At 38.7% G+C, this 13,085-nt stretch overlaps 1 protein-coding gene across 1 annotated transcript; it reads right to left on the bottom strand.

Moving 5' to 3' along the window:
• Positions 1 to 6,906: 6,906 nt before the first annotated feature.
• On the bottom strand, positions 6,907 to 13,065 carry znf668 (zinc finger protein 668). The gene is made up of 2 exons (XM_052103056.1): positions 12,927 to 13,065; positions 6,907 to 9,575 (listed from the first exon to the last, which is right to left on the bottom strand). Exon 2 carries the CDS (start codon positions 9,563 to 9,565, stop codon positions 7,652 to 7,654), a length of 1,914 nt encoding a protein of 637 aa, XP_051959016.1. The 5' UTR covers positions 9,566 to 9,575; positions 12,927 to 13,065; the 3' UTR covers positions 6,907 to 7,651.
• Between the last annotated feature and the right edge of the window lie 20 nt (positions 13,066 to 13,085).

The following is a 13,085-nucleotide window of genomic DNA, read 5'->3' as shown; positions in this document are numbered from 1 at the left end:
CATCTTTTAAGATATTAACACAATCTTTAAGTTAAAAAGCATCATTACATGTTTGTGTTTTCTAATACTCACAATTCATAGTTTCTGCCTCCTTCCTGGTTTAAGAAAAGTGTCAACTCTTTTGAGGGCCCTTTTCCTAAGATTGCTGCATTTATTGTAATTCATCACTAGTGAACCATGTATGAGTCACAAATAAAATACTCAAGGAATATCCCTGAGTTCAAGCTTGTTCACTACCATATAATGAGAGAGAAACAGCAGATTAGGATAACAAATTAATAAATGAATGATTGTTCACCTAAAAATGAAAATTCTGTCATTCCATCCAGACTCATAAGACGTTTTACTGTATCCATGGTTGTGTCCGAAATCACCCCATACCCTCATTCACTATTCCCTAATATAGTTCACATGAAAGGGATGAAGGAAGACGAGTGAGCGAATTTGGACACTGAGTGCGCCGGAAGTTTTTGCATAGTTTGTACTTGCTGTTTAGTAATCATTTGAAATTTAGCAATAGCAGCAACAGTAGTAAGATGAAAAGATTCACCTTGAACTCTGTATAAACCTTATTTATACAATTTAATCAATTTAAAAGGAATTTATTCCTGTATGATATTACACTGTAGACACATTGGGCCAACGGTTTGGAAAATGGATGGATAGATGATTCAGCTGTGGGTGCCATCTTCTGGCAGGAAGCATGTTTGAGCTTCCATTTACCAAAATTGAATACTGTAAACATTGTTCACTGATCAATATTTATAAAGGCCTAAATTAAATCGGTTCATTATATAAAGTGATTGTGTCTCTACAGAAGACTTAAGAAGAGTTAAACTACTCTATTAATATAGATTTATTTTAGAATATCTGTCTCATGTTTTCCAAAGATGAAAAAAGTCTTATGGGTTAGGAATGACATAATTTAAATTTTTTGGGTGAACTGACCCTTTAATAATTGTATTTATAATAATAAGAACATACTTGATGCTGAAAATGTGAGTTCTTCATGATTAACTTGAATCTTTTCATATGAATTATTATTCAAAAATGACAGGAGGCTGATTACATGTCTTTGAGTCTCTGGGTGCGTATATGTGAGTGAGTGAGTGAGTGAGTGAGTGAGTGAGAGAGAGAGAGAGAGAGAGAGAGAGAGAGAGAGAGAGAGCATGCCAGCAGCCAAGCCTTTTGGACAATTTGCTACTTTCCAAACAGAGTGAAGATAATTAATTGTATAATTTATTACTTTAAACAGGATTTTTTTATGTATGGTGAATTCTTTTAATCTCACACAGTTAGTTTCAGGACCTAGTAAATGTAAAGGGTCATACTCTTGATTTGGTATTAACATCAGGTCTTCATGTGAGCAATCTTGAAGTAGTAGATTCTGGAATCTCTGACCATACTTTTGTTTTATTTGAGTCTGTGCAGCCACATTCTGTACCTCTACTTCCTGTGCGCCGGCACCTCACTCTTGCGATTCATTCTTCCACAGTTATGCAGTTTTAAGAGGTGTTCTGCTTATCTGTCTCATATTTCTGATGTCATTACTTGTACTTCAGACACCTCACAGTTGGTTAAAATCTTTAACACAATTTGCACTTCCATTTTAGATCAGGTTGCTCCTTTAAAGTCACGAAGATGTAAAAATAAGTCTGGCATCCAGCCTTGGCTTAATGAGCATACTCGCTCTGTTAGGCAGGAATGTAGGAAGGCAGAGCATAAGTGGAAGAAGGATAAACTTAAGATTTCATTTGAAATGTTTCGTGATTCCTTAAAGCAGTATCAAGTCTGTCAAGACTGCAAAATCGAACTACTTCTCTGTATTAATTGCTAAAAATGCCCATAGGCCTAAGATAATTTTTAATACAATTGATTCCGTTTTGAACCCTGCCCCTGTGGGCTATCCAGATGCAACCCCTGAGACATGTGAAAAGTTCCTTGAATTTTTTATTGACAAAAATTTAAGACATTAGAACACATGTCTTGGGCCCAGTTGTGATACACTCTGAACCCATGCTGCCTTCCAGTTCTTTTAGTCACTTTGACCCTGTTTCATCTGCCCAACTGTCGGATATAATTTTGTTATTGAAACCTACTAATTCTCCCATTGATGTCATACCATCACGGCTTCTCAAAGATGCTTTCTGCTGCCCCCATTATGCTGGCCATAATCAACAGTTCTTTGAGAAATGGAGTAGTCCCTGCCAGCTTTAAACATGCTGTGGTTCAGCCTCTGCTGAAAAAACCTTACCTTGACCCTACAGTTTTTAAGAAACCTATTTCAATATCTTGGAAAAGGTGGTTTATTCACAGCTCTATTCTTATCTAACCACCTTCAACATATTTGACAAATTTCAATCAGTGTGGCATGTGGCATTCCACAAGGCTCCATGCTGGGTCCTCTGCTTTTTTCTCTTTATATGCTTCCTTTAGGCTCCATCTTTCAGAAGTACAGTGTTGCCTATCATTGTTATGCTGATGACACAAAATTGTACATTCCTGTCAGGTCTAACGATTGTTGTTCCATCAGTAATCTCATCTCCTGTCTTGAGGAAGTTCAATTATGGATATCTGAAAACTTCCTCATGCTTAATGAGGAAAAAACTGAGGTCATTGCTTTTGGCTCTTTGTTACGTATCGCTGACATTGAAAATCAGTTGGGTACTTTAACCATGCAAGTTAAGAGTTAAGAACTTGGGTGTCATCTTTGATTCTGACTTATTATTTGATAAGCAGATAAATGCTGTTGTTAAAGGAAGCTTTTTTCATCTAAGGTCCATTGCTAAATTAAAACAGTTTCTCTTACAGAAGGACTTGGAAATAGTGATTCATGCTCTTATTACATCCCGACTGGATTACTACAATGCCTTATATGTGGGTCTGTCTCAATCTTCTTTCTCACGTCTGCAAGTAGTCCAAAATGCAGCAGCTTCTAACGGGTACCAAGAAAAGAGAGCATATTACCCCAGTTCTCGCTTCCCTACATTGACTTCCAGTTAGTTATAGAGTTAAATTCAAGGTTGTGCTGTATGTTTATAAGGCCTTGCATGGTTTAGCCCCTCGGTACATTGCCGATTTACTTCATCTACATTCAGCACCTAGGTCTCTTTGATCATCAAATCAGTTACTCCTCTCTGTTCCTCGATCCCGTTTGAAAACCAAATGTCGACATAGGAACAGAGAGTGAAATAGTGGTGATCGGGCGTTTGTGGTTGCGGCCCCCAGGTTGTGGAATGCACTCCCATTTGTCCTTAGGTCTTCTTCCTCATTGCCTATATTTAAATCTAGATTGAAGACACATTTTTTCTCCTTTAGCCTATAATGTTGGTTGAGAATTATATTGTGTGGGTTTTATGACGTTTTATTAATTTGTTCTTTTTAACATTTTATAAGATATATCTATTTATTCTGTTATTAATGTTTGTAAAATATTGTACAGCACTTTGGTTACAACACTTGTTGTTTTTTAAGTGTGCAAATTTTGACACAAGAAATTGATTTGTGTTGCGGATCCCTCCGGTTGCTGGACAAATCCTTGTTTAAGTTGCTATTAAAAACAATAATAAATCACAACAAAATGGATGTAAATTACTTTGAGTTAACAGATTCATCTGCAATGTAACGAATAAATTACCTCAGAAAACTGAATTTCTTTACTGTACTAGTAGGCCGTTATGACCATTTGTCGTCAAAGTAATGCACTCATAATCACATTAACAACTAAAACTCGTGTATTTTAGTTTAATATTAATTAATTCACTACCAGTTTAACGAATTTTAAGGAAAAACATAACTTTTAAGAGAAATTACCTTAATTGGTATAAAAAGCTTCAGAGCTGGTTGAAACCAGTTGAAACCGGAATGGGTCATTAGCTATGCAAGTTCCAGCAGTCTCATTGGTTAGATTTAATCACATGCTAAAAATGTTTTCCTTTTTTTTTTTTTTTTTGGCCATTTAAGAAATGTTTAATGATTACATAACAAATCAATACCAACAAAAATAATGAATGAAAGTTTTCATCAGTCACTTTTCACAGACTGTATGATGCGTTTCCACAGATATCAAAATCGGTAAATGTGGTAAAATGTTTCATATTTTTATTTTTAAAATACTATACATATTATACATATTATATTATACTCTGTGTTATATTAGGCTACCTTGGCACTGGCAGTATACGACCTAACATGTCTGTTTCTCTCTTCTAAAAAAATTCTCTATATTTTACCCCTCTTTTGGAAAACAAAGGAAAACAGCTTATAAATAATGTTTTAATAAAAATATAAAAATGCAGAAAAGTTTCTGTGAAGGTTAAGATTAGGAGTAGGTATAGGTTTAGGAAATTAGCACAGTATAAAACCGGTAGAAGTATGTAGGTCCCCACCATGGCATAAAATCAAGTGTGTTTGTGTGTGTGTGTGAGTGTGTGTGTATTGGTAATTCCCTATGTTATGGGGACCAAATGTCCACACAGTAATGCCACAAAAAATTGACCTTGTGGGGACATTGTTTGGTCCTCATGAGGAAAACAGCTTATAAATCATACTAAATTATGTTTTTGAAAATGTAAAAATGCAGAAAGGTTTGTGTGATGGGTATAGGTTTAGGGGTGGGTTAGTGTAAGGGGATAGAATATACAGTTTGTACAGTATAAAAACCATTACATCTATGGAATGTCCCCATAAACATTCTTAAGAAAATGGTTCTAAACAGTAACAAATTAGGGTTCTTTGGCTTGTAACAATAGCAGAACCCATTTTGGTGCTAAATAGACCCCTTTTTATAAAGTTTCATAAAGAATCTTGCTTTGAAAGTGTTATATAGGACCTTAATGGTGTTATAAATTACCTTTTTAATAATAGTTTATTTTCATTAATATTAGTATATTAGATCTGGCCCACACATAGCAAGCCAAGACTCACACTAAAACTGGCTTGCCACATACAGGCCAGATCTGGCCCACACACAGCAAGCCACAACTCACACTAAAACTGGTTTGTCGCACATGGGCCAGATCTGGCCAACACACAGCAAGCCACAACTCACACTAAAACTGGCTTGCCACACACGGGCCAGATCTGGCCCACACAAAACAAGGCACAACTCACACTAAAACCGTCATGACGTGTGTGGCCCAGATACGGCCCATATGACCTTTACCACTGCCAGAACTGAGCCATATGTGCCATAGTTTGCCCAGATGCGGCCCGGATATGTATGCTATCTGGGTATTGTCCAGCATCCACGTACAACTCACCACACATTTTAGCGACTACGGGGAGGTTATGCCATGTGACTCTACCCTCCCTAGCAACCAACCCAAAAAGGCTGCTTAAGAGATCTGGCTGGTGTCACTCAGCACGCCCTGGATTCGAACTGGCAACTGGTGACAGGGGTTGTAGTCAGTGTCAATACTCGCTGTGCTAGCGATACCACCCCTAAAAAGGGTGTATTAGTACAATGACACCATCATCAATTGTGGGAAGTTTAAGGTGATATGATTCTACGTTTTTAGAAACCCCAAGTGGGTACATCAAATGGTATTAAAAATAAAGGAAATGCATTCAGTTCACATGACATACATGGAATACCCCTCTGAATTAAATGAGCCCCAGTCAGTCAGAGATTCTCAGCCGCAAGCAAATAAATGGTATCAAATCATCTGTGAAAAGATCGGCAGTAATTTCATTATCGGCACGATGATAATCTTTTGATTTTCCCGGTTATCGGCCAATAATATATCATACGCTGATATATCGTGTATCCCTACTTCTTAAAGTCACCATAAAACGGAAGTTACGACTTACTTTATTACTGTATTGTGACGTATTACCGAGTGAAATGGCTTATCGGAGAAATATTTTTAGGCCGGGGACTTTATTTTATGTTAGGACAATGCTAGAGCCATTGTGCAAATACAGATGAATGTGAAAAAAAAAATGAGTACAACATAATGTGTCCACGTTTTGAATCACAATACACTAAGCATAAAGAACAATTGAGCGGTATATCAAAGTAAACTCCAGCAAGTTTCCTTTCATCCAGCTTCAGCATCAGTGTGTCTTATTTAGAAGTCATCATTCCCATACGAAGACAATTACCCTCCACAGTGAGAGCTTCAGAAGGCTAAAAGGTGATAATGGTAAGTCAAAACTAATTTTTAAGCGATTCTTATCGGAAAATCTGTTTGGAATTGAGCCTACAGGATTGTGCTCCTTTCAAAGTACCCTGCGAAGGCCAGGGACAGATTATGACTTGCAAAGGCCCCGGGGCCATTTATCTCAAAGGGCCCCCCTTTAAAAGTTGTTGGATTCCGAGCGGGGGGATTGGGCAACATTAAAGCCCAGGGCACCTGGAAGTCAAGGGCCCCTGGGCACTGGCCCCTTTGGCCCGGTCAGTAATCCATCCCTGGCGAAGGCATGATCAGGGAGGGAGTGTTCTTGTTTTAGAAAGCATTTGACTGGACAAAGTTTCTCAGACGTCATCATGTTTGTGCCTTGGTCTGTCAAGCTGGAAGAGAGAGACTTTACTGATTTTAAATGCGTATATTTTCTCAAAACAAATTTTGTCAGCATTTCAAGTTCAAAGAAGTTCATAGGTCATATTGATTACCTTAAAGAGAATAAATATAGACTAAAAGCAGCAAAACTTTAATTTTGAAATCACAGGAATTTTAAGGTGATTTTCTTAACTGACACCTAAATTAAATTCAAATGGTTGGTGGAATGGCACATTAAATCTTCTTCAAATAACATAATATCTATACCACATTGCCTAAATTTAATTTACAATACAAATTAATGAATCCATGAGGGGAATTTTGTTTTAAGGCATACACAATAAATAAAGGAAAAATGCAGACACTGAGGTACAAGTGAAGACACAAGAGGAGAATTGTTTATTGGAGTTTAATGTAATAATAAAAGCATAACAATGTTCAGAAAGTCATAACCCTCATATATATTTACCATCACAAATTCTGCAGCTTGGTGCATTAAAAGCATTCAAATAATCACAGCTGTTAACAAACTGATTAAGTACAGAATTTTGTGCAGTCTGCTGATGGATTTTTCTTTTTTACTTTATTAAATTAAATAAGTCATGATGACTGGTCTCTTGACAAAAATATTCATTTAAATATTACACTTATTGCAAGTGTACAAACATATCCGATTAATCCTGTGGTTATGATACAGAAGTGCAACATGATACAGACATAATTTGTATATTAAATAAATCTAGACAATATTAAAACAATTAGTGACTATTAAAGGGATAGTTCACCCAAAAATAACAATTCTGCCATAATTTACTCACCCTCAAGTTGTTCCAAACCCATTTGATCTTCTTCTGTGGAACTCAAAAGGAGATTTTAGCCTCACACTTCATCATTATATGGAAAAAAGACTATGGCTATAACATAATGCTGGTCTGAAACAACATAAGGGTGAGTAAATGATGGCAGAATTTCTCTTTATGGGTCTCTTTAATAGTCATTAATTGTCTCTTTAATGCATTGAAAGATTTGATCTGTCAATTTCATTGATTTTTGAAAGATTTTCTTAGTTGTATTTATACAGAACAGCAATTACAAAAATGTTAACATTGTTGAGATGTTCTAAGCAGCTGACACAGTCAGCAATCATTTCAGAGCCCCTCCTCCTTTATATATGCATGGGATGGCATTGCCTGAAATGTCGACATAGGAACAGAGAGTGAAATAGTGGAGGGCTCAGATGCTGAAGGTGATGCAGCACTTGGTGGGGATGGTAGGGGTTGAGTGTGTGCTATGTCCATTTGTGGCAGGGAGGATGAGGATTCAGTATTGCGATGAGTGCGCAAATGTTTGCGAAGATAGGCAGCAAAGAGAAAAGCCTTCCCGCAAACAGCACAGCAATGAGGCCGACTTGTTGAGTGGATGCGCTGATGTTTGCGAAGCCCGGCTTTATTCAGGAAACCTTTACCACAGTTGTCACAAATGTGGGGTCGTGGCTTGGGGTGCAATTTCTCATGTGCTTGTAGATCAGCCAGCTGAGCAAACTCTAACTGGCAGGTCACACAAACAAACTGACTGTCAGGTAAAGCTGAAACTGTAGAATCAGTCGGGGGAGAGATAGTGTGAAGGCTGGAATGGGCCTGCACTTCCTCCCAGGTCCCAAATATCATATCACAGTGAGAGCATGAGAACTGGGGGAGGGTGGGGGGAAACACTTGAGCAGGTTCAGGGGCAGGCTGGTCCTGCACAGGCCTCTCTGTTAAGTGTGTCCTCTCGTGTTTGTGCAAACTAGAGGACACCACAAACGACTTGAAGCACTGCTGGCATTTGAAGGGGCGCTCCCCAGAATGCACCCTCCTGTGTTTGTTCAGACTGGAGCGTTCTGCGAAGGACTTGCCGCACTCAGTGCAGGAGAAAGGCCGCAGCCCGGTGTGAACCAGCATGTGTCGTCGCAAATCCCAAGAAGCAACAAAAGCCTTATCGCAGCTTTGGCATTTGTACGGCCGCTGACCGGAATGCACACGCTGATGCACTGCAAGGTCAGCAGGCTGCCGAAACCTCTTGGTGCACTTATCGCAGGGGTAGGGCTTGAAACCTTGATGCGCCCTCTGATGTCGGCGGAAACTAGAGGGATCTGAAAACATCTTGCCACACTGTGGACAAAGGAAGGGCTTTTCGCCTGAATGTGTGCGGAGGTGGGACTGGTACGAGGAGAGCTGAGTAAAACCTTTGCCGCACTCCTCACACTGGTAAGGCTTGCTCTTAGAGTGGATTCGCAAGTGGCAGGCCAAAGAGGATGAACGGGAGAAGGCTTTCCCACAGTCGGAGCACAGGTAAGGCTTCTCCCCTGTGTGCGAGCGCTCGTGGTTCTTCAAGTCCTTCAGCTCTGTGTACGTTTTACCACACTGACCGCAGGAATACGGGCGGTGGCCTTGGTGATTGCGCCGATGCTTGCGGTACACAGAGGGGTCGGCAAAACTCTTCCCGCACTCCGCGCATAAGTAAGGCTTCTCCCCTGTGTGCGATCGTTGATGCACTTTGAGCTTAGATAATGTGGGATAGCTCTTAGAGCAATGAGGGCAGGAGTGAGGCCTCTCACCGCTGTGCTGCGTCATGTGGATACGTAGACAAATGGCCTGCATAAATGCCTTGCCGCAGTCAGTGCAAACAAAAGGTTTCTCTCCTGTGTGTGAACGGCTGTGGTTGCGTAACTCCGTCTGTGTCTTATAAGCCTTGTGGCATTGTGGGCACTGGAATGGACGCTGAGAAGAGTGCGAGCGTTGATGCTTGGAAAGCTGTGCCCAGCTGGTGAATGTCTTAGTGCATTGTGCACAGGTGTATTGCTGCTGTTTCTCTTTACCATGTGCTGACAGCTTGTGGCTCTGCAGAGTTGAAGGGCTGGTAAAAGCATCCTGACAGACTGAACACTTAAAAGTGTGCAGAGTTTTTGGTGGTCTCCCTTTGCCTCTTCTTCTTGTTGGTTGTTCTGATAAGTCCTCCTGTTCTTTGCCAGGTTCATTCTCAGAAGGTGGTGGTGTATACTCCTCTGTCGTTGGTGAGGCCATACTGAAGTTACTGGGGAGAGAAAGGCCAACAGTATTCAATGAATGCCTTTGGTTTAGATATATTTTAGAGATCTGTGTTCAGATTTGCATAGTGTTTTAGTGTTATGTCCCTTTCACATATAGTCACCGTACTTTTCCCTTAGGAACTTTCTTGATGCAAGTTAAAAATGTCTTGATGCAAGTTAACCACACAGTAACATGCACGCAACACTTTATGTAAATTCTATTTCATGATGGTTAAGTATATAACAGATTTCAATTACCCACTCTCAATAAACATTTTATTATTTTTGTCCATTATCCAAAGAAAAATTCAAACAAGTAATCCAGAAATCACTTTTTTTTCTATCTAGTCACACAGTACAGATGCGATGAAAACTCAAACCACGTCACCCGCTGGAGTCCTGCAGCAGCTCTGCTTACCCCTTCCACACATATAATATGTGAAACAGTCGATAATATTTGGATACTTTTTTGGTTTTATGTTATTTCTGTTAAGGGAATTGGAAAATGAATGCAATCCTCTGAGAAGTAGGCTAGCAGCTACATGTTTTTTTTACTCATGGCGACTGCTGACTCTGCGATTCTCATTGCTTTGTGCATCATACTTGTTTGACGAATTACAGGTTGCAGCACCTCACACAGCGAAAGTGACGAAAAATAGTAGTTCTGAGTAAAGGTATCTAAAATGGCTGTAGTTCTTACACTGGGAAAGGGCGTATTGTTACTTTCTGTTTTAAACTTGGCAATTGTACACAAGGAGAATGATTTGTTTTCATAAATTGCTGGTAAACAATCTGTTACAATTTAATAAGGTAACCATTATGTCTTTCAAAATATCATAATTACTAGTTATTGATAATATTGTTATTAATTATTGTTAATACTGTAAATAATTATTAATTAATATGTAATTTTCAGAGTCCACACACTCTCAGCTAGGGCTGCACAATTATAGCAAAAATCATAACTGTCGATTATTGCCCTTGATATTGAAATCGCAATTATTTATGTCGATTAAAATATTAAAATACCGTGACGTCACATACCAAGCAACCATGTGGTTCTTCAGAGTAGCAGATTTCAATGGTTGATATGAACTGCGCTCCAGTTTCTTTTAAGCATCGTTTAGGCATTAAATATTGTAATAATGTTTGTTAATGTTGGGCCAAATAAAAAATATTTTAAATGGATATCTATGGTATAGAATAAATTTAATTATTGCTAAACTACTGCTTAAATTATTAGTCCATGCACAGTAAATAATATGACATATTCAATATTCAAACTTATTAACAGTTGATTTAAATTAACCAAGTTAATTGTTGCGTTCAGTAAGCCCTTAAGTGACGAGACAAGAGACCATTGATCCCGTTAGATCTTCAATGGTGATCGTAAGATGATCGTTAAATAATATTTGTCCTCAGTGGATGCACTTTGGAAATTAAAAAGTAATTTGCGATAGAAGTTTGTGCGATACGTGAAAATGTTAAATCTATACCAGCTGTGTGGCAAATGGGTCATATTAGAGCAGAAGCGATAACAATGACGGTGATTCCTGAAATATGCTATTCATGCCATATACTTTATGTTGGACACACCTCCAAAACAAACTTAGAACAGTTAAGCTGAATTACTTTAATGCATAGCAAATTAACATTGGCCTAACGCGAGCTCAGTGACGCTCCACACAAAGTTCTGCACTCTCGCAAATGCTCTCATTAAAAGCAAAGCTGTCTAATCAGCATAATAAATCAATTATTTACACCACGTCTATGTCTTCATTAGAACAGGAGTGTTTTAGTTTTGTCCTGTTGCTCATTTGCAGTATATTTCATAGTATAGATCAAAGTCGGTGCAATATGCAATGAATCCAAAATAACTCCAAAGTGCTTTTCGCTCTTGTTCTTCAGCTTCTTTTCAAGTGTCAGGTGATGTTTCTTCAGTATTAATTTTCGTGTGCCACCGCAAACAGAGGTGGAACATACAGCAACTGGGCATTCAGACGGTTTAAAACTTGTGCATTACTGATTGGACGGAGGACTATTTTAAGCAGCTCTGATTGGCCATTGCCGTTTCATTGCTCAATGGACATGTTAGTTATTGGTTAGAGTACTCAAACACTACAAAAACATGTTGTAAATAGAAACCATTGACACAACAGGAGCAGATTTAAATGGAACGCTGTAATCGTCGGTTTTCACGATTACATATCGTGGCAGCCGTAATCGTAATTGCGATTAGCTTTTTGATTAATTGTGCAGCACTACACTCAGCCCTTACAAAAATGTAGAGTTCCTGGCAAATTTTCCACAAACTTGCAGCAATTTCACCATTGAGAATTTTCACATGCAAACAACCATTGCGGTAAACTGTCCACTGTTGCCAAAGGTTTGCCGGAGGCTCACAACTACCAGCGATTTTTGTTGAATTTAAAGCTTTTAAAGAGTTTAAGCATACACTAACCATTTCAAGTGATTAAGGAAAATGTAGAATATTTCACCAAACAGATTAGCTTAAAGAAGGTGATTATAGCTGAAAGTAGTTTTCATTCCTGTACGAAATTAATGGGATAGTTCACCCAAAAATGACAATTCCTTTGTGATTTATTTATTTTCATGTTGTTCTAAACACAAATGACCTTTTCTCTTCTGTGGAAAACAAAAGATGAGCCTCAGTCACCATTAACTTTCATTGCATCTTTTTTCATACAAAGAAAGTAAATGTTGACTGAGGCTAACATTCTGGCTAACATCTCCTTTTGTGTTCTACGTAAGGACGAAAGACATACCGGTTTGGAACAGCATGATGGTGAGTAAATCGTGACAGAATTTAATTTTTATCTTTGGTGAACTGTCTCTTTAACATTACCGAAATAACAATAACAGTAGTGGAATCGTTACCATGGTATAATATCATGGTAATAATAGTTACCCAGATATATTGTGAAGGTATGATGTTGAAATCGCTATTATGGGGGAAAAGGTACAAAATGGCCGGGGCATTAGGACCTCAGGGACAATTAGGAAAAACGCTCTTGTTGTCAAAGGAAGTTCGCATCTGACCGGCTGAAGTACAAAACTGCATTTCACTTCAGTTTAACAGAGATTAATCATTCTGACGCGGACCATATCGAAGCAACACAAATGTAATGCAATGACAGCTCAGGAGGCAGATCAACGGGCCCAAACAACTACTATAGGCGGTTTCAACGGCATGCGAATTAACACAAAATGGCTGGCTTTAGGACCGCTGTACATGCGAAGCCGCTCCTGTCACTCTAGCATACTCGCTGCATTTTAGCTATATCTGATCACTTGAACCAGTATTCCTAATTATTATTATTATGTATGATGCGTACCTTTTGTGCCCTTAGGTGGAACAGGTGTATGTTTGAATATTAATTCCTAATCGTTAAATTTCAGATGAGATGAACGGCGGCTTTAGGACCATGACGAAATTATCCAGCGCGTGCGGAGATCTGAGCCTTCATGACTTCGTCGCCACAGTGGAAATGTCT

Source organism: Xyrauchen texanus, chromosome 33 (assembly GCF_025860055.1).
Source record: "Xyrauchen texanus isolate HMW12.3.18 chromosome 33, RBS_HiC_50CHRs, whole genome shotgun sequence".
In the NCBI taxonomy this organism is placed as follows: Eukaryota; Metazoa; Chordata; class Actinopteri; order Cypriniformes; family Catostomidae; genus Xyrauchen; species Xyrauchen texanus.
Note: the sequence above shows the minus strand (reverse complement) of the source record. Positions and strands in the feature narration are given on the sequence as shown.